Below are 20,499 nucleotides of genomic sequence, written 5' to 3' on the forward strand. Positions count from 1 at the left end.
ATAAGGTGGATCTGTGGCACAATCACGCCGAGTCAAGCTGCAGGTGTGAGCCACGTTTGTGCCAGAATATCTGAGTTTTCTGCCTGTAAACTCTTCTTACTGTATTATATTTATTATTTACGGCCTGTGAAAGGAGAAGCATGATAACACCAACGAAGCACTGAGACTCGGCAGTGGAGAGTTCAGAGAGGCTGACATGCTTAAACCTGACATGTAGCGCTTATAAAATACAGGAAAAAGAAGAAAACCTGAGGAGACGAATAAAAATAACTGGAGGCTTTTCTTCCCGCTCAGAGACGAGTGTGATCGGCAGTCTGACGGCTCGGACTGAAAGGAAACGGCGAGCGTTACGAGTCAGTACCGTCTGACCCGGGTCAAAGCGATGAGGCGGTGCAGCTTTCACAAAACGAGTGGGACCATCCGCTGTCATGGCAACAGACAAAAATCGATGGAGCTCGGACAGATAAGAAACAGATTCTTGTGTCTCTGGATTTAATCAGACAGCAAGAAAATCTGGTTGATTCTGGTTCTGATCTGATCGAGTGTTTAAACAGGAGGGAGGTTCACACAGGCAAAGGAGGTGAAAGCTAAAAACAACTCTCTTCTTAAACAGATATACTCACAGGTCAATACTAAAGGTAGATACTGACTATAATCTGCAGGGCTAAAAACCATCTGCTCAGTAAAAAACGAATCACTTCTGTCACAAACAATCCCGCGCCGCACGAGCTCATAATTCAGATTGTAAGACTAAAAAACAACAAACAGACCCACAGCCAGCCCTGCTTCATGCTCCGAACAATGTGAACCAATGTGACTGACCCACTGCACGAGCCTGAGTGGTGTACTGTAACTTAGTACATTTACTTTATTATGGTAGTACAGCTTTAATGTACTTTAATTATTGAGGTTACTAAGAAGAAGAATTATTAAGAAGAAGAGCTCAGTGCATCATGGGAAGCCCTCCAGCAGCCTGAGCCTGTAGCAGCATAACTAAAATATAGCCTGAACTATACACTATAGCAAAAAGTAAAATTTGAAGCCTAATAGAAGAGGGGACTGAAAACTGAAGGCTCTGCCTCCCATTCTACTTTTAAATACAACAAATAAACCTGCAGTGCGAGAGCGAAGTGCTCTGATGGGGCGATATGGTACTACGAGGTCTTTAAGATAAGATGGGGCCTGATTATTTGGGATTTTGTCTTTGAACTCAGCATTTTTTACAGTGGTCTATCGGGCTACTGATCTGTCGGCATCTCTCTCTCACTTTGATGACAACAACCTCATGAAAGTCCTTAACCTGCACTTTTTCTATTGGCCAGCAGGGGGCGACTCTTCTGGCTGGAAAATGAAGTGCCAAGCATTAAAAATGAAATGACCTGATTTCTCGTGTGATTTATGACCTCTGTGAACTCTTGAGTTTATGATGTCATTCGCTAGTTTCAGATTTCATTTAAATCATTTACAGGTTCATTTACAAATTCTGCTCCAAATTAGAGTAAAATAGATAAAAGGCAGTGTCCTCTCTCACTGCAGGGAAGTCAAAGCGGACAGCAACACTTTTACCTGCTGATGATGGATGAGGCTCAGGCAGCGGCAGCAATGATACAGACAGAGGAACACAGGAAGGAAAGAAGCTGCCTCAGACCTCCATCATCGAGGAAGCATCCACCAATCAAACACCAGTTAACCACGACACACCTGAGTCAGGACGCAGGAAAGGCAGACGCAGTAATAATGACGAGGAGGTAAACGAGCTGTTAAATGGGACTAATGGAGCATTTCCCACTGACGCACAAAACTCTCCCAGCAACCCGAACCTCGAGGGCGTATTTGAGAGGCCAGCGGTGGTGTTGGTTTGTTTCATCACACAGGAAAAAAACAGTGAGCACAAACAGAAAACGTCTTATCTGCACAGCCACATGACAGAGAAGCTCATTTATCAATAATTAATGAAGCGGAGCAGACACGAGTGCAGCACAGACCGCAGATCTGGGTCAAAGGAAAATAATGTGGAAACTTTCCAAGCTGTCGTATTTCAATGTTTAAACAGCAGCGTGAAACATTTCATCGCAGGATGATGATTGGCTGGAGGGAAACCCAGTAATATATTCATGTTTTCACTTCAGGAAGAAACGATGATATAAAAATGTTAAAGTGTTCTGTAAACTGGCTGTTTAGTTACTTTTTAAGTAAGAAATCCATAATATAGTTGCCTAAACATAAAAAACCTTTTAGTTTGAACTGAAATAAAAGCAAAAACTATGATAAGTACGGTGACTCTGGTCCAGGAGGCTCATTAAAGGCGCCTGTTCCCTGCATTTTACATGTGTTTGAACAACAACAAGTCCTTATATTAAAAACTCAAATCAAAGATGGCATCACAGAGGCTTTTCCTCCTGCAGCCGCACCACAAACATCCAAATCTCCCAGATGGCTCGAGCCACGGGGTCCAAATATAGAAGGCTGGATGATAAAAGACGAGCGAGGCTGTCAGGAGGAAAAATGGTCCAACGCCAAAATGAGTTCTCAAGGCGCTGCGGCTGTAACGGCGCTCAGAGCCAGGAGGAGGAGGAGGAGGAGGAGTCGTGACCTCCGAGCTTTTTGGGGTGACAACTCAGAGGAAAGCAGAGACCCAGGAGACTTCAAGGAGAGATGAACAAGCTTCAGAATATGCTTGGACCGGCGTCCTCTGGGCACAAAGCAGAGGCTCTCTGATCAAAGCCGGGCACGGAGAGTGAGCAAGTTTCTGAGCTTTGAGGAGGAGCATCACAAGAAAAGAGAAAACAAAGCAGGGCAACGCACAACGGCAGCCAAGACGGCAACCAGGCCACAGGCAGAACTCAGCCGATTGATTTCCAGGCTGAAATCTACACGAGGGTTTGAGGGAGACCAGCAGCAGCGTCTCTCTGTTCAACCCTCCTAACAGGGCTGGCTTTTAACAAATGCATCATTTCAAAGAAGACACAGAATAAGACAACGTTGTTTATAGTGAGGAAGCGTGATGTTGTGTTGCTTCAGTAAGGCTGTGCCAGCGTTTCAGCTCTCGGCCTCGCCCTGCTGCAGTAACGAGCAGAGAGTCTTCCCCCGATCGGCCCTGTCGTCATTACAGCTGCTTTTAAAAAGGCAGAAAATGTGTTTGAGAGGAAGCTGCCTCTTCACAGCTTTAATTACATTTACTTTTTGTGTACCAACAATAAAACTGTCCAGTTGAATTCATGTCCAAGTGTCTCATTAATATGTGTTTAAGGCTGGTGGTAAGGACATTTATTAAATGCTGAGACATCAGGTTTGCAGACTGAACGACACACATCAGGACTGAATAAGGAAATCTGCAGCGGTTCATTTGCACACATCTGTTTAGTCGCTGCAGGTCAGAGGAAATCTAAAGGTCTGTTTAAAGGAAACATACAGTCTGAGTGTTATATAAGCTCATCCTTGTACTCTTATATGAGTAGGGGGACATCGGGGTCGTCCACGAACCCTTCAGAGAAGTGATCCTCGGCGGGTGGTGGAGCCGGTCTGGATGCTTCCATCGGCCCTTCTTTGGCGCTCTGGCGCGGCACGATGATGGCGAGGTCGACGGCTGTGCGCTTGCTCGGGTCGACTTCCAGCCTCTCAGGAACGTTATTTTTCCTGTCGAGATAAAGGAGAATTATGAAGTTCTTAAATAAGTAAAAGAGCTTCGTGAAAGACAAAGATGTCGAGAAAGAGAGCGCCTTGGGCCTCCTTCACTCCTCCTTCATTAATACATTAAATAAACTACAGAACTGGGCCAGAAACAAACAGCTGGCCCCACAGTCTGCCTTTACAAACATTTATCAAAGGACGGTCAATGAATTTAACTGTGTTGCTCAGCTGGTGAAATTCTCTGGTCATTGCTGGATCGGCTGTAAGGACTGTTATTATAAAGTGGAAGCATTTAGGAAACACAGGAACTCGGGGCAGGAATCCCTGCAGAGTCCAAACCTCCTCCGGCATCAACATCAGCACAAAAACGGCACATCAGGAGCTTCATGGGATGTTTCTGAGGCCCAGCAGCTCCTGAAGGTGTAATGTGGAGGTGACCCAGACATTTGATCCATGCAGTGTGTGAGTGTAGAAATGTTCACACACACAGTTACACAAACTGCCGTGCCCTGTTTCTCTGTCTCAGGAATGATGTTTACCTCGAGGTACAGAGATAAGGCAGTGACGTTTTAATTTAAAAAAACTAAAGCAAAAAAATAAATCAGGAGAAACACCGACTGACGAATCTGAAACAAACGTGAAAGCATCTGCCTGGTTCACCTGAGCAGTCACTGTCACTGCTGTTTCCCATGCTGGTAGCTTCAGTGTGGCAGCTGACCGGCAGGTAAATCCACCAAAAAACAAGAAAATAAGAACGATAACAGGAAAAACTCCTGACTGCACCAAGACATGTATATGTGCAGTTAGAACAGACCACCATCATCCCTGACGATCGAGCACGTAGCAGTTCATCAGCTACCTTCACGTGTCTGCTAAAGAAACTCTGAAAGTCCTTCTACCTCCTCCGGTTCTGACCTCTGCGTTCTCTGTGAATAACTTCTCTCTTTCTCAGGATATTTTTCCTCACCACGAGGAGAAATTCACAGAAAATATCTGAGTTCTAAGAATCAGCAGCAGCAGCTCCCAGTTCTGAGAAGCTTTATGAGAACAGGAGAATAAATCAGCCATCGTTGGTGCTGATGCTGTGCAGAAACTCAGGTTTCCAGATTACATGTAAAACATCATATGAGAGCTCACACAGATGTGATTGATGGTGCAAAGTGCACGTGACGCTCAGTTAATAAACCCCCAGACTGTAAATACATCTCTGACTATATGCAAATACCCAGTGTAGGTCTTATATCACACAGAGCTCCTGCTGAAACAAGTGGCCACGAGTCATCTCCAACATGTCTGATATGTCCAGAGGACAAACATTTCCTTTTGGTCGACCTCTGCGGATGCAAATTTAAGAGTTTAATACCGTGGCTGTAGCAGATTAATATCAAATCTACCTCTGCTATGAGTTAATTAGTGGCACTTTGTTAAAACCGTCGGTGTGGCTCAGGATAAACAAAGTGTCCTGATGTCCCAGATTATAGGACCAGTGAGACGGAGCCGCCACTCCCAGCTCCTCATGTTTCCGTGAGCAGGGTAACGGCTGTGAGGGGGCGCTATTACCCTGATCACAGACTTCTTCTGATCCTAACCGAGACGTTTCCAGGGCCTAAAGAGAACCGGGTCCCAACATGACAGCAGAGTCTCCTGGCTGTTAACATCCATCTGTGTTTGCTGTTAAAACATTTAACAGCAAACACAACAGCAAGCAGCGACTTCATCTGTGGCATCATCATTCTCAATCGATTAAACCCTGAATAATTAATCCTCTTGAAACCTGATTATTTTTTTAATTTCACCTTTTTTCACCTATTTTATTGGTTCGACTTTACTTGATTTGGTTACAATCAGTCACCAGTTTACTGTAATATTTGGAATTATGTTCACTGTGTATCAGAAATATTCTGTGGAGACAAACTGACTGTTCATTATTTATTGTTGTGTTCAGTGTTGTTACTCAAGCATCCATAAATTCATCTCCGGGGGTCAATTTTCCACATTATCTGTTACCATTAAACCGAAATGATCCAGCTCCTCCTCTGAACTCATCTCTTTCATCCCACAACAATCAAGTCCATTAACCCATCAGATCAATTTATAGGACGCTGGCTTCACGGTCAGATGTGCTGTGAGCAGCAAACCGTCTCCGGGGGTTTCTCTGATTGTGTTTGTCGAATTAACCGCACAGTAACACGTCACCGTGGGGACACAGACACACAATGACACACAACAACTGGGTTAATCTGACATGCCAGTTGATGCTAAATTGTTCCACTCGCATGTGCACAAATTGATTTTTTTCTCCCTTTCACAATAAAAGTCCTAGCCATGGCTGCTGTGCTTTTGGAGTGCAGAGAGGAATCATCCTGATTAAATGTGAAGTAGATGACAGTGGGCCTTTTCTCCTCCCATCCTCCCCGATCAGTCACAGCAGATGACCCCGCCCCTCTCTGACCATGGTCCTGCCAGTTGTTTCTTCCTGTTAAAAAGGGGTTCTTCCTTCCCACGGTTGCCAGGTGCTTGCTCGTAGGGGATTGTCTGATTTTTGGGGTTTCGCTGTATTACTGTATGGTCTTTACCTTACAGCAGAAAGCACCTCCAGTCAACTGTTGCTGCTATTTGGTGCTTTTATATAGATAAAATAAAATTGAATTGCATTATTTGTGTGACTGTTACAAAGCAAAAGTCCTTCTTCATGTTGCTGTCTGATGAATTCTGTTTTTCATAACTAGTTCTGTATTGTATATTGTTGCACACAGACACAGACAACCATCAGCACTCACATTCACACCTATGGGCAATTTAGAGTTTCCAGTTAACCTATCCCCACTAACTGCATGTCTTTGGACTGTGGGAGGAAGCTGGAGAACCCGGAGAGAACCCACGCAAACACGGGGAGAACATGCAAACTCCACACAGAAAGAGCCCTGCCTGATGGTGGAATCGAACTCAGGACCTTCTTGCTGTGAGGTAACAGTGCTAACCACTGTGCTATAACACATAAATACATGTTAAACTGAAAGGAGAAAAATTAAAAGACACAATCTCAATGTCTTAATGAAAGATACCACAAACTAACCCAAATCCAGGTCTCCTCTAGATCCAGTTCACTGTGTGGAGACTATGCTCTTCCAATAATTAGGCTTCCTTTTAGTAAAAATCTCCAGGAAGAGCGTTGCTACTATAATTTAATCTTCTGCACAGCAGCTGACAATAAACATCAGAAGGACGCAGGAGGAGGAAGAGGAGCCCCTTCATTACTCTGTGCATTCTGCCGCCTGTTTATTAAGAGGGGAATAAAGCTGCCAGAGGACTCTACAGAAAACACACTGCGTCAGGAAAACCTCGGACAGAGAAAGCAAGCGTGTCGAATTTCAGAAATGAATGTTTAGTACATTTGATATTGTGGTCAAACAGGTTTGTAAGGACAGGATGTATCCTAAAGAGTCCATCAACAACCTAACCTGGAAAAATATGATCATAATGTGGAAGAATTTAATGCCACTCTGCCACAGTTCCCCTTTGCGTAGCTCTACATGCAGAATATCCTGCAGCAGTGACGTACCAATCGCAGCAATATCAGCTGCTGGGAGATAACAGTTCCCTTATAGACGCCCAGTGAATCTGCATTTGGAGTTAGAACTGTCGGCTGTTTTGTGTCGTGTTGGAATATTTCAAGTCAGCGCCTCACCGTGTGTCTCAAAAATGTTTGTACATATGGGTCAGACTTGTGCACAGGTGTGCTCGTGTTCTTCCATCAACTTTTGCTTTTGTAAACTCGACTTTCTCTCTTAGACCTCGTTACGCCTCAGCACAGTGTTTATAGATGTGGATACTGCAGAACTGAGTGGAAATACAGGAAACTCTGGAAGTTCATGAGCTCTCAGAGTAACCTGAGTGCTGATAAAGTCTACAGGAAAATAACTATGACTAAGCTTTTATCGGGCGGAGTTCCTGCAGGGTTATCACTCTCAGTTCGGTAATGGGGATGTAATTGAGTTGTACTCAGCCGCAGTAACAACATCAGCAGGTTCTGTTCAGTGTCTGCGGCCACCGATCCACAGAGGATTAGGTTTTGGAGTGGATGTGAGGTAATGTCACGGGTCTGATCTGAACCCCATCGGCTCACGTTAAGATAAGAACCAGGCTAAACGAGTCACGTGGACGCAGAGAGATGAGGTTAATGCGCAGATACCAAGCTTCTTCCTGATGTGGACTCTTTTGATAAGACAAAAATATGATTTAAACCTGAGTGCAGATTCAAAGGCTATAATGGATCACTTGTAAACACACATTACTGCCAGTTTTTAAAGCCTTGTGCTGAACTACAAAGGTAAACTAAATGTGGGACGGATACGTTTCAGGTCGTTTCGGCTGGACGTGGGTACTCCAAGGCTCCGTGTGGAGGAGTTCAAATATCTCAGAGTCCTGGAAAAATGAAGGACGAGAGCGACAGACAGTGTGTTGTGGTGAAAATAGAGCTGAATGTGAAGGTCGATCTACTTTAATATGCCCACCTATCAGCTGTGGACGTCCATGTCATGTAGATATGGGCACATAGCGCCCCGAGAGGTTTCATTAGAAGATTAGGTTGATTTAGAGGAACAACCTTTAATCCAGAACCTGAAAATGAACTCTTTATTCTGACACACTGAAATGAAAACTGTATGTGTAAGTGTCACATTTAGAGTCCGCTGTGCACAAACAGCCTTTATTTTACTTTTGTTTTTTTTAATAAAATAATTAACGTGACTTATGAACAGCTGATGTTCCTCTTCAAATATGTAAAACAGACAAATTTCAATTAGAAGCAAGTTTTAGAAAAATAGAAAATTAGAAATTAGATTAAATCAGAGAGCTGTCAGCCTCTGCATCAATCCAGGTACTATCTCAGCCTGGATGTAAAAGAGAACAAACAACCCCAAATATTTAAAAAAAATCCCAAATATTGATCTAGAAATTTCCAGACTTTGATTTTTGGGGCTTTGTGGTATCTGTTTCTGTAGGTAACAGTGCAGACTCACCACTTATGGCTGCAATGATGATAGAAAGGAACTTTTTCTCCTTCCTTGAACTGTGAACACAGTAAATAAAGTGAAAACTGTAACAAAATAAAGAAAACAATAAGAAAAAGAAAATGGAGCTGCTTGTTGCGGGCCTCCTCTGCCCTGCCTGGTTAGAAACTCCAACATGGCTTCTTGTAATTGGTTATTCATAGTGGAGGTCCTCGTGGGTAATGAGGCAGAGAGCACGCCATATTACCTGCTTGGGAACATCTAACAGTGTTCTAACACCACACACATCAAGTTTTCTGCCAAGTTTGGTCACGAGCTCAGAGGTGGTGAGGTGGAAGGGTCAAAGGTCACCAACTTCACTGGGGTGCTTAAAATATTTGAATTTTATTTGCCAGATTTGGTGGAGAATTATCCGGAGTGTTATTTTTCTGCTTTACGTGATCGGAAATCAGAACTTTGGATTTTGGAAAATAAACAGTAATTTAGCAGCTGTTAGACGGATTAGTTCATTTTTGATGGGAGACAAAAATTTGTTTTAATTCTGGTTATCTGCAAAAAATGTAACCTCAGGGATTTTCTTATAATAACCCAGACTGGGCTTTCCAGTTGACCTTGACCTTTAACCTTTCAGATCCACTTATCAATGGCGCTGTGAGCCGAGGGTTTTCTCCCGTGTCTGAGATTAGACTATGTCTGAGTCTATTTTACACTTTGCGCTGCCTCGTGCCATTAAGAAAAGGGTCTTCAGATCAATTTCCATGCACACCCGAGGCAGAATACAGAATCTACAGACCTAGGGGTCAAAGGTCACGCCTTATCATATCGAAATGATGCAATAAGTCAGCAGGAAGCAGCGGAGCTCACCTGTCACCTTAGCATTTATATCAAGGATCCAGGACTGCACTGGGACTCTTTATGGAGTTTGATGGGGACAGATGAAGGACGGGAAGCGGCTCTCTGTCATAAAGCAGTAATGATGATGATGATGGTAGCGTGGTGAAGAGCACACCTCCAGGCATGCAGAGGGGGGATCAGTTACACAGCTCTGCAGACTAATGTGGTCATTAAGAGGTGAAGCTGAGCTCAACCTCAGTGAGAGCTTCATCACCTCACAGAGGAAGAGGAGCTGCTGATCGTTCATATTTCAGTCAGTGAAGATGAGACAAACACAAAGATTTCAAATCGTCTCTCCTGATGCTTAGTGTGCCACGTTTACAAATTCACAGCTTTGACCAGAACATAGACTGTATATAAAAGATGATCAACACACCAGTCACATTTTGGGCCTTCACGGCTGTCTTGCTCTGTTGGAGCAGAAGTGACCTTTTCTCATTCCTCAGTTTGCACATCTCTGATTCCTCTCCTCGTTTTTAAATCTCACACAAAAAGTGACTTTTTAATTAAGGTGATTTTTTTAATCACCTTAATTAAGAAGTACAAACTTCTCAAATTGTCTGCAAGTGCAATTAACTGCAAAGCAAATCATATTATTTAATAGATAACTGCATGAAAACAGCACAAACACAGTCCTGCAGTTCAGGGTCTCCAACTATCTGACAGAAACAGAGGAGGAGCTTACTGATGCTGTCCGAGGCCAGCTGGAGGCTTTTAAATAGAGACAAGAAAGACCAAGATATGGAAAAGGTGTTTACTGACTCAGGTTTGTTCCTTTAACTTCATATAAAGTGACTAAAAACTGTAACAGTGGTATGTTACCAGAATGGTGAGCCAAACCAGCTCCAAGTGCTTCAAAGGACAAAAATGGTTTAATTCCAACCAAAAATAATTGAAATGGTTCTTTTCTCTCAGAGTGGGATTTGGGTCACATTCACAGTTTGGTGGTCTGCAGCAGCTGTTTGGTGATTTGAGCCCAGCAGCCTGCAGCTAAATATGAACCCAGCAGCACAGACACGTTTCACTGTGGACAATCCTCTTCCTCACTTCCTCCCAGTGTAATGATGCCGTGTGGGTCAAGGTTATCTCCGTCCAGCACACGGTCATCGAGCAGGGAGAGCGCCATCATGAACACGGCTGATAAAATGAGTCACGCTCAGTGTTTAAAATACAACAGGCGTCTGTAATTAGGACAACGGGGACCTGATGAGCCAGAGGTGTTTAAATATGTGCGTATTAAACTCAAGGCCAAACACAGACTAACACCACAGCCAACAATGCTCAACTTCATTCACACAAACACAGACCAGCCTGCAGGCTGCACCTCTTTATGCCCCATTAGCATTATAAACTTAGTATTTCTGACTGTTTATCATCTATCACCACCACAAACAGAAATTTATATGTATCACATAACATTATTCCTACAGTTTAAGAAACTAATGCCCAGTTAAATTTAATTTAATCACCAAATCCCAAATCAAACAGTTCCTTCAAGGTGCTCAAAGTAAAGATCTTCAGTGTTAAAGAGATAACCTCAACAGTCACAGTGTGTCAGCAAGCACTTAGCAACAGTGGGAAGGAAAAACTCCCTTTTAACAGGAAGAAACTTCCTGCAGAACCAGGCTCAGGGAGGGGCGGGGCCACCGGTTGGGGTGAAGGAAGAAAGACAGGACAAAAGAAAATGACTGCAGTCCAGACTTCTCACCGATGATAAACGTGGTTCTGTCCCACGTCTGCACAATGAGCTGATATTTTTTCATGATATAGTGAAGTGTCTCAGTTCAAACATGTGACACGATGTTTCCTATGTTGTACTGTGGATAAAATACTTTTTTCACATTTTGCACAGCGTCCTGACGTTTGCTAATGAGATTGAACTGGAGCAGCTGTTTGGTAAATCTCTTCTTTTACTTGATGTTTAATAAAGTCACGTGTAAACATGAGAGACAAATACAGCAGCCTGCAGACGCCACCGTCCACACATCAGTTGCTGCAGAAAGATGTTCAGTACTTGTACTCGTCTCTTGTTGCCCTTCATGTTGAGCAGTTTGACGTACTTTGGTTCTTAAAGGTGTTTTTCAAACATGCTCTAAAAATACTAACTTACCTTCACAGAAGTACTTCACCCCAGCGTGGCCTGATGTGTGCTGCACTTTACACCAAATATTAAAGGTTGAATTTCTGTATTCATCTGTCGCGGTGCTTAAAGTTACGTCCCTTTATCTCTAATGTTTTATTCCATCCTTGCATTTGCTTTCTTAGATCACCATAAACATTATTAAAAAGAAACTGGAGGTTAATATTTGTTTCCTTCCTGTCCAACAGTGTGTGGATGTGTGATCATGAGCTCTGCGGCTGCAGTTCGTGTACTGAAGCTACCTTTGATTATCCTCCGATAAGCCGCCGCCGCGTCTGTTCTGACACACTCTGGGTGGACTTGGGATTGTCTTCGTCACTTTGATTTCACCTTCAGCCTGAAAAAGAAGGAAAAGACGACGCAAACAGCTTTCAGTCTTCGGTTTCTGAACTCTTTACAGGCGCTCTGCTGCAGGATTTAACAGCCATATGGAGGATTAATAGCAGCAGCTGCTGCGACGCTGCAGCATCAGCACCTGTGTTCTTGTTATAGACGCAGTAAAGAGTTTCTTCATTAAACCTCTGAGTTTAACACAGCTGATCTTCAGCGGAACAAGTGAAAAAATAGCAGGAAACAGTCATAATTATACAACATTCATGGAACCACTGTCTGTGGAGACAGAGGTGCACACACAGTCAACAATCAGCACTGACACTTTAACAGGATGAATCACTGTAATCTGCTGTTTTTGACTTTTTACAAAGCGTCCCAACCTTTCAGAAAACATCCCAAAGAAGCAAAAGTACTCTGTGAAGTTTTGCAGAGGCCTTTTAACCTCTTCCTGCTGCAGCGTCCCGTACCTGGCTCAGGTGTGACGTGTACCTGTACGTACCCTGGGCATTGTCAGGAGGAGGTGTCCGGTGGTTTGGGACCTCTGAGCCGTCGAGCTGTCGGGCTTCACTTCGGCCGGCAGAACCACCTGAAATATCTGCAGAGTAAATTATTCACAACTTTAATTAGTAAGATTAATGAGCTGATCTGGCACCGACGCCATCCCAGTGTGTCAGATGACTTTAATCATTAGCGGGTCTTTTTATAGGTACGCTTTCCAGAAAGGACTCGAGAGAGAGAGAGTAACCAGAATAGCTCCAGAAGAGAACGGCGGTGATCAATCACAGGAGAGGAAGCCTATGGAAACCAGAATGAAGCATGTGGGACGACAAATCGGGCATAAAGTTGGACTTATTAAACTTTCATTTAATTCAATTTGATTATGAGGGGGAATGTGAGGAAAGCCACACTAAGGAGGAAAACTCTTCAGCTGCAGAGTGTGAGACGTGTCTGATGTGATATACACTCCTCACAGATGGCTCCTCCAGTCAATTTTCCCCGCTCTTCTCAACAAGTTCACATTAAAAACGAATTTTAAAAGCGCGGATTGATGTATCACTGCGTAAATCACCCCGCCCGTCCAATCAGGACGACCTCTGGCACACAACAGCCATCCATAAACACTGTAACAGCTTGAAGTGCAGCCATGACAGGAGTCTGGCAGCGAGAAGAAGAACTCAGAAGCTGCAGGGCTCAGAATTCATGAGGGAAAAAAGTTCATCATGTGGTGAAACAGCTGTTTAACCAGGCATAAAGCAGCAGAAGTCAATGCAAAGCAGCAACATCTGGGGCTGAAAAAACCCCCAATGTGGAGACTGCAGTTAATGACTGATTCCCTGAAGACTGTATATAAAAGATGGATCTACAGTCATATGAGAAAAGTCTTCACAGACAACAACAAAACCTTTTTTTCAGTACTGACTTTATCAGTGCTCACATCACTGTGGAGGAGTCTTGGCCCATTCTTCTTTACAATGTTGGTTCAGGTCATTGAGGTGTTCGTGGTCAGCTCACTAATGTACACCTTTACTACTTTCACAGGAAAGAATTGCTGGAATAAACTGAACTGGAATAAACTACTATCAAGGTTAGACTGTGCAACAGCAGAAATCCAAGAGCTACATGTCAGAGTCTACAGGCCTCAGTTAGCATGTTAAGAGTTAAAGTTCATGAGAGTCCAATTAGAAGAAGACTGAACAAGTTTAGCTTGTTTGGAGGGTTACAGGGAGAAAGCCTCTTCTGTCTAAAAACAACATGGCAGCACAGATTAGGTTTGTGAAGGTGCATCTGAAAAAACCACAAGAGACGAGACCAAAGTGGAGATGTTTGGAAACCAAACGCAGGATATCAGGACAGACTGTCGGCATGGTGGAGGAGGCTGATGACTTGAGCACCTCGCAGTCACAGAGTCAACCATGAACTCCTCTTTATTAAAGACTCAAATATGAAGCTTGGCTCAAAGTGAGTCATGCATCACGACATGATCACAAGCACAGCAGCAAATCTACAAAGAAAAGAATCAAAGTGTTGCAAAGTCCAGACCTCAACCTGAGCTGTGCATAAATGAATTCACTCAAATCTCAATGAACTGAACAAATGCTGTAAAAAAAAAAAAAGTGGGCTAAGATTTCTGCACAACGATGTGAGAGACTGATAAAGTCATGCAGGAGATGATTACTGCAGGTTATTGCACTGAAAGTGGTTCGACAAGTTCCATGGGATGGAATCAGTTTTCACACATGGCTTCTGCATGTTGTAGTTGTTAATTAAACAAAGAAACACCAAAATATGTCAGGTGCTGTTGCTCATATGACTGAATACATATGCAGTAACTGTTTTCCTCAGAAATCAACTCCTAAAAACATAAATAAATTAGCTGCTTTGAGACACACGGGAGAAAATGCTGTGGATGTGCAGGACGGAGGCTCCTGTCACAATAAACCTGTCAGACTGCAGGAAACCTGCAACGGCTCCACTTCTGCTGCAGGAGACTCAACTGATTACTGAAGGTAAAGGTGTATGCTTAAACAGAGCACATTTGCGGCGTATTCGTTCTGGACAGCTGCCATTTACAGAGAAAAAAACAGTTTCCATCTGGGAAATGAATTCACAGCAGACATAATAAAACTCTTTCCAAAAATACCGAAGTCACAGAGGTTTGATGATTCAGCAGATTCTGGAGGCCTGTTATGTTCTGTAAATCTGCTCCTCCATCTATCACACGTTCCTGCTGCTCCCAACAAGCAACATCACAGCAGTCAGTCGTCCGTACATCCTCCATACTGCAGACAGATCTCTGCATTAACAGGCAGTGTTTCAGAACACAGCAGAAAACTGAGATTTTAGGAGGAAAAGAGAAGAGCTCGAGGAGGTTTGGTCAGATGTCTCACTTTTACTACTTTATAGCAGCTGGGAGAGCTCCTCTCACTGCACCATGTGTTATGTGATGACATGGGCCCCACAACTTTTACAGTTTTTACATGCTGCCTGTTCTTTTAACATTTGTCTTCCTGTTTTTTGTCTTCTTCCTTTGTTTGTTTTACATTAGCATGCTTAATATGACTAAAGGTGTGCCACAGGGTTCAGTTCCAGGACCACTGCTATATTTGCTGTATGCTATATATTTTTACATATATAAACAATCCTGGATATTAATGAAGTTTGTTTTTATTTACATTCCAACTTTTTCAGAACTCTCTTTGTATTTAGGAATTAATACTGATGACTGATGACCTTCTTCTTCCACATCACATTCAACTGGTAAATGAAAATTGGTCCGTCCTTTGAGATGAAAAAGGAACTTCTTTCATGGCAGTGATGGATTATGAGCATGTTATTTATACATGTGCATCTTCAATGCTTTCATATGCTGGGTCTGTCGTGAAGCACTGAGATTTATTACCAACCTTAAAGCTCTGTGTGTAAACTGTATGCTTGGGCCCACACGGTCTGCAAAGACACTTAAAAACACTTGACTTTAAAAATATTGTAGATTTTTAATCTCAAGAGTTGTGTTACTCTGGTTTAGTAAAAACATGTTGCACACTTGTGCTACCTCTGCCAGTCACCACAATGTCAAGATATGAAGCTACTGTAAACATGCACACAGATTTTAGAAGCACCAACTTCTCAGAACTTCTCATACTTTTCATCAGCGAATGAATTTGAAAACTTTAGGTCTCAGTTTCTGTTTGCAGACAGAAAAATGTGGATTCATCTCAGACCTTCTCTGGCTTTGCGGTGCTGCTGAAAGGGGAGCTGCTACAGTTTGGTGTCGGCCTGCAGCGAGTCTGCTGCTGCCTGCAGTCTCTGAACTCCTCACTGTGAGAAATCAGAGCTGCACTATGCAGGACATACTGCTTGGTAAGTGTTTCCTGTAAACTTTAGAGGCCAACAGATATCTGCAGTAAGTACAAATACCTCAAACTGCAAATAACATGCACAGTTACCTCAACTCAGCAACACGGGAAAAGATTTGTTGATTTGTTCGTGTTTGTGCTCCTAGCCTTCGAAATTCACAGGTTTGAATCCCAGAGCAACATGGAAATACGTTTAGGAAAATCTTCATCAAAAACTACTGTCGCAGTGCCCTTGAGCACAAGGACCTTCACTGGCTGACAGCAGCAGTCTGTGGTTAAACTGGCCTGCTTCCAGTGTGAACGAGAGGAGAATGAAAGTGGAGTCTGGAGCTCTGAGGACACGAGCCGGTGGACAAACAAAGGTGAACAATCAGAGGAAAGCAAAGACAAAGACTCCGAGGTCTGACTGAAGATCGAGGTGAAAACAACAGCAGGTGTGGGAGCAAAGACACAGACAGGAAGTCACGTCAGAATCTAACCTTCAAATAAAACAGGAAGTGGCCAAGACACAAAAACACAGAGAGACATGAGCATCTTTGTTTTTTAAGATGCACAGCAGAGTTCGGACAGGTAAAATTCTGTTACACTTGTCCAGGTAAAAATTTCACATTGTACTGAGTTGGCTGTGAAATGTTTTCACTGCACTGAATCTTTTTCTTATTCGTTTCTGAATCTGATGAATCTCGATTTTTGGTGCAAACAGCATGAAAGCAAAGCTCCAACCTGCCTCGTACGAAAGGCTCAGGCTGCTGCTGGTGTCGTGAGGTGGGATTATTTTCATGCTCAAGCTGAAAGCATCTCTCTTTGACTGTCTCGCAGTAGTCACATGGCCTCCACAGTCACCATGTCTCAGCCCAACAGAGCAGCTTAGGGCTGTGGTGGAATGAGAGATTCACTTTAAGGATGTGCAGCTGACAAATCTGGAGAAACTTTGTGATGCTGTCATAAAAATATGAACCAAAATGTTTGAGGAATGTTTCCAGCACAAAAGTGTCCAATCAGGTACGAGTAAGGTGAGCGTAACTGTGACTGTGAATATCTGTATGATGGCAACGGTGGTGAGTGAGGCTGTGAACAACAAACTTAACAAGCTGACAAAGATTTAATGACTGACTCTAAGTGGCTGCTGTTGCCCTTTACGATGGAAAAAAGCCCAAAATTAATGGATTTGTTGTAAAGTTCAGAGTGTGCAGCCAAAACTACGCACAGGCAAAACTTCAAATTAGGCGTCACGTAATCTGAAAAGTCACCAGTTACTCTGAGTATAAAAATAAAAGCTTTACAGCGCACCTTTCCCTTGACGGTGACTCTGGCGTACGACGGCTGAACGTCCACATCGATCAAAGAGGTGTCCATGTGTCTGTGGGAACAGGGAGGTCAGTCATTGTAAACAGAAACAGGTACAGACGCTGATCAGCTGATCAGGTGATCAGGTGGGGAGTTTTGGTCGGACATTTAAAAGCCCGTCTCTGTGAAAGAAGCATCATGATGGGTTTTCCAACCTGAGCTCCGACCACAGTTTAAATCAATTTGAATCGATGTGGCTGCGGTAAATCGGATTTGGTGCAAACAGCCACCACATTAGACAGAAACCAGCTACACAACACACATGAAGACAAACCATGACTAGACGCAGATCTAATTTACAGCAAGAAGTTATATTTTAAAATAAAACGAGGTACAGCTTTTTCCTTATTCCATATCTAAGGTTCAATATTATTTGACAAAACTGAGTGTAACATCACACCATGAAATTAGGGATTGATAAAACACAGGTCTGTTCACTCAGTCCATTTTAACCCCCTTTTTAAGACTTGATTAGGTTTTAATTTTGATAAATGAAGCTGCAGGGAGTTTGTGCTCCTACCTGTGCACTTCCAGGTCCAAGATAATCGTGTTGTTTTCCTCATCTTCTGTTAGAGAGAAATCCAGCCTGTTAACAACACAGAGAGCAACAATCCAGATGTTCAAACCAGGAGACATGACACTGATTCTTAATGTAAACGTACACTGCTGTCTACACGGTGCCTCCACAGACTGTATATAATAGATGGACAAATTATTATGAAAGCTCAAAGACAGAGTTTTGGTCACCCCGATGTTAATTTTTGGAGCCATAAGTGACAAATGACTGAAGATAAAGTCAGATCAGTAGACTTCCTGTTGCTGCCTTCCAGTTCTGTGATTCTAGCTGCGATACAGACATCAACTTAAAATCCAAACAGGGTATTTAGATAAAACCATGCGGGGTTAAAAAGGAGAAAATTAGCTGTGGAGACCTAAACTTGCAGTAGGATGCAAACCTGTTTATTTTTGCTCTAAAGTTGGATGTTGTGAAATGATCCTGACAGTGAGGTTGGCCAAACTTACATTATTTTATGGCTTAAACTTGTTTCTGCAACATGTGACTTTCCTGGCCACTCGTGTACATCTTTACTGAGCTGGCTGCTACGAGTCGGGCTGCAGTGAAGCACGGCGTGCTGTCGCCCCGCTGCAGTAAGGTGATATATCACATAAAGCATATATTCCTGACCCAAGCGTGTCCTCAGCTCAGATTACAAATGAAATCAGGCACACTTTAAGGCCTTGACCCCTGTGGCCTTGCTCATGATATGAACCGTTTGGATAATGGAGGAGGACCGGAGTTGCCTGCAAGCGTTCAGGTTTTTCCCCAACAGGACGACAGCAAGTGGGCCAGAAAAAGCACCTGGTAGGTTTTCACCTGCCTCACTGAGCTAAAGTAAAAACATGACAGATATGATGAAGAACTGTGACAGAAACTGTGGACCTGCAGCTCTTTCCTTTATAATTGTTTGCAAAATACAAATTTAACCTGTTGATCAGTCGAGCTCTAAAATGTTGTACTTAAAGATCTGATCCCAATCATCCATGCAGCACCACAAATGTTAAAGTTGTCATGTACTGCTGTAACAAACATGCCATCACGGTGAGGATGGAAAACCTGCTTCTGTTTCTTGGTTCGTACTTGGGCTCATTGATATTCAAGACTCGTCCGTCAGCAGTGATCAGCGTCCTCGGGGCCTTCGGCTTCTTCTCCTTCCCCCTGCAGAGAAACAGCGCAGTGTGAGCAGATCACAAATGAAGCCTGGGTGTTTAAACAGTGGACTCACAGGTGACAGCACCTGGAGTCAAAGTACCTCAGAGATCAAAGAAAGGTTCTCCTCCCCCCCAGGAGCATCCTTAGAAAAAGAAATATAACCTGTAATGGAGCGTGTTTGTGTAGCACACAGCCTGGAAACACAGCAGTGCAGGAACCTCGAAGGCTGAAAGTCATGAAGTCAGTATGAACGTAGTTTAACCTGCCTAACACAGGGCGACTCTTTATACATGAAGAACCCCTGCAGGTTCAAAACCAAGTAACACAAGAGTACGTCTGCAGTAGCTTTTTTTTTTTTTTAAATTTATGTGTTGTTTTTCAGATTATATGGAATAATCTGAAAAACAACAAAAGAAAACCGAAACTACTGATTAATCTGAGAGAGGTCTAAGCCAAAAAGTGGTAGCTGCAATACTAAAGGGCAAAAGAATGAACGGTTCAAACAGCTTTGATATAAAAGCTATAAAAGTGTGATTTAGAAAAAGTGCTAGTTAACAAATTATTCACTTCACTTGTCCTGAAAACTGAAACAAAACTTTTAGCTTCATACAGAAATACTGGATTAACATCGCAAATAGCTCATCAAAATTATTAATAAAAGTGGAAATTATTATGGAAGTTAAAAATATGATTAACAAAATTAAATTACCGGCTAAAGATAAAGTATAAAAAGTTTAAATAACTAGATAAGATCATGAAAAAACGCATAAGTTGAATTTGCCAGTTAAAAATATGGATAAAGAAATGAAACAGCTAAACACTTAAACAGCTAGCTAAAACCAAATTAAACATAAAAAAACTGGAAATTATCCGGTAAATGTGTGGCTAGCAGTAAAACCGTTTGCTAAGAGTAGCTTAACAGTAGCTGTTAGCTAAAATTACAAATAAAGGTAGGAATTATTATCTGAAATTATGTCAGAGGAAAATGTTAGTTTTATACATATATGAATAAAGAAATGATACCATCAGTTACATATAACAAATCAAATGCATTAGCCTGCTTAAAATATAAATAATGTTTAAAAAAAATAAACTACTGAAAGTGTTCAGTAACATAAATAATAGTTGGTTAATTTAAGTAAAACTGGAGCTGTAATAATGATGTGAAACAGCACTGTGTTCATTTTGAACAGGGCACATTCAAATCTATCACCTTTCTTTCTGTGTTTAAATGACAGACAGTATGTAGAATGTGTGGTTGGATGTGGAAAAACAAAAGACTGAGAAAAGTCACAGAGTCATCGCTTCGGTGTGCTCTCATCACCATCTGCCGCACAACCGGTCGCTCAATTAGCCGCGAGAAGCAGACGGCGACACGAGCGCTGACGGGGAAACACACACCTCACATCAGCCCGTCTATTAGGCCCACCGAGCGGCAGATGAACCTGTCAGCAGTCCAGGTGGGTGAGTGTTTAGCGCTCTGCAGAGGGTCGGCCGCCGTGACCTCCGCAGCCGTACATCAGCCAAGGAGAGGGAGGGAAGCAGGAGAGGGGGCCGACGGCGTGCTTGAGGAGG

The 20,499-nt window shown here is 42.9% G+C and overlaps 1 protein-coding gene across 3 annotated transcripts in view; it reads right to left on the reverse strand.

Moving 5' to 3' along the window:
- dnaaf11 (dynein axonemal assembly factor 11) overlaps positions 1-20,499 on the reverse strand; it is a 37,453-nt gene that overhangs the window by 3,404 nt on the left and 13,550 nt on the right. For 2 of the 3 annotated variants that reach the window (XM_031735093.2, XM_039602059.1), the window contains 6 exons: positions 18,853-18,930; positions 17,734-17,799; positions 17,157-17,226; positions 12,509-12,604; positions 11,919-12,013; positions 3,484-3,636 (listed from right to left, as the gene is read on the reverse strand). In XM_031735093.2, the coding sequence (XP_031590953.2) occupies positions 3,484-3,636; positions 11,919-12,013; positions 12,509-12,604; positions 17,157-17,226; positions 17,734-17,799; positions 18,853-18,930 (558 nt within the window). Of the gene's footprint in view, positions 1-3,072; positions 3,394-3,483; positions 3,637-11,918; positions 12,014-12,508; positions 12,605-17,156; positions 17,227-17,733; positions 17,800-18,852; positions 18,931-20,499 lie in introns of those variants that run through there. The other variant, XM_039602060.1, reaches the window with a different exon arrangement.

The sequence above is a fragment of the Oreochromis aureus genome, linkage group 18, assembly GCF_013358895.1.
Source record: "Oreochromis aureus strain Israel breed Guangdong linkage group 18, ZZ_aureus, whole genome shotgun sequence".
NCBI classification, from domain to species: Eukaryota; Metazoa; Chordata; class Actinopteri; order Cichliformes; family Cichlidae; genus Oreochromis; species Oreochromis aureus.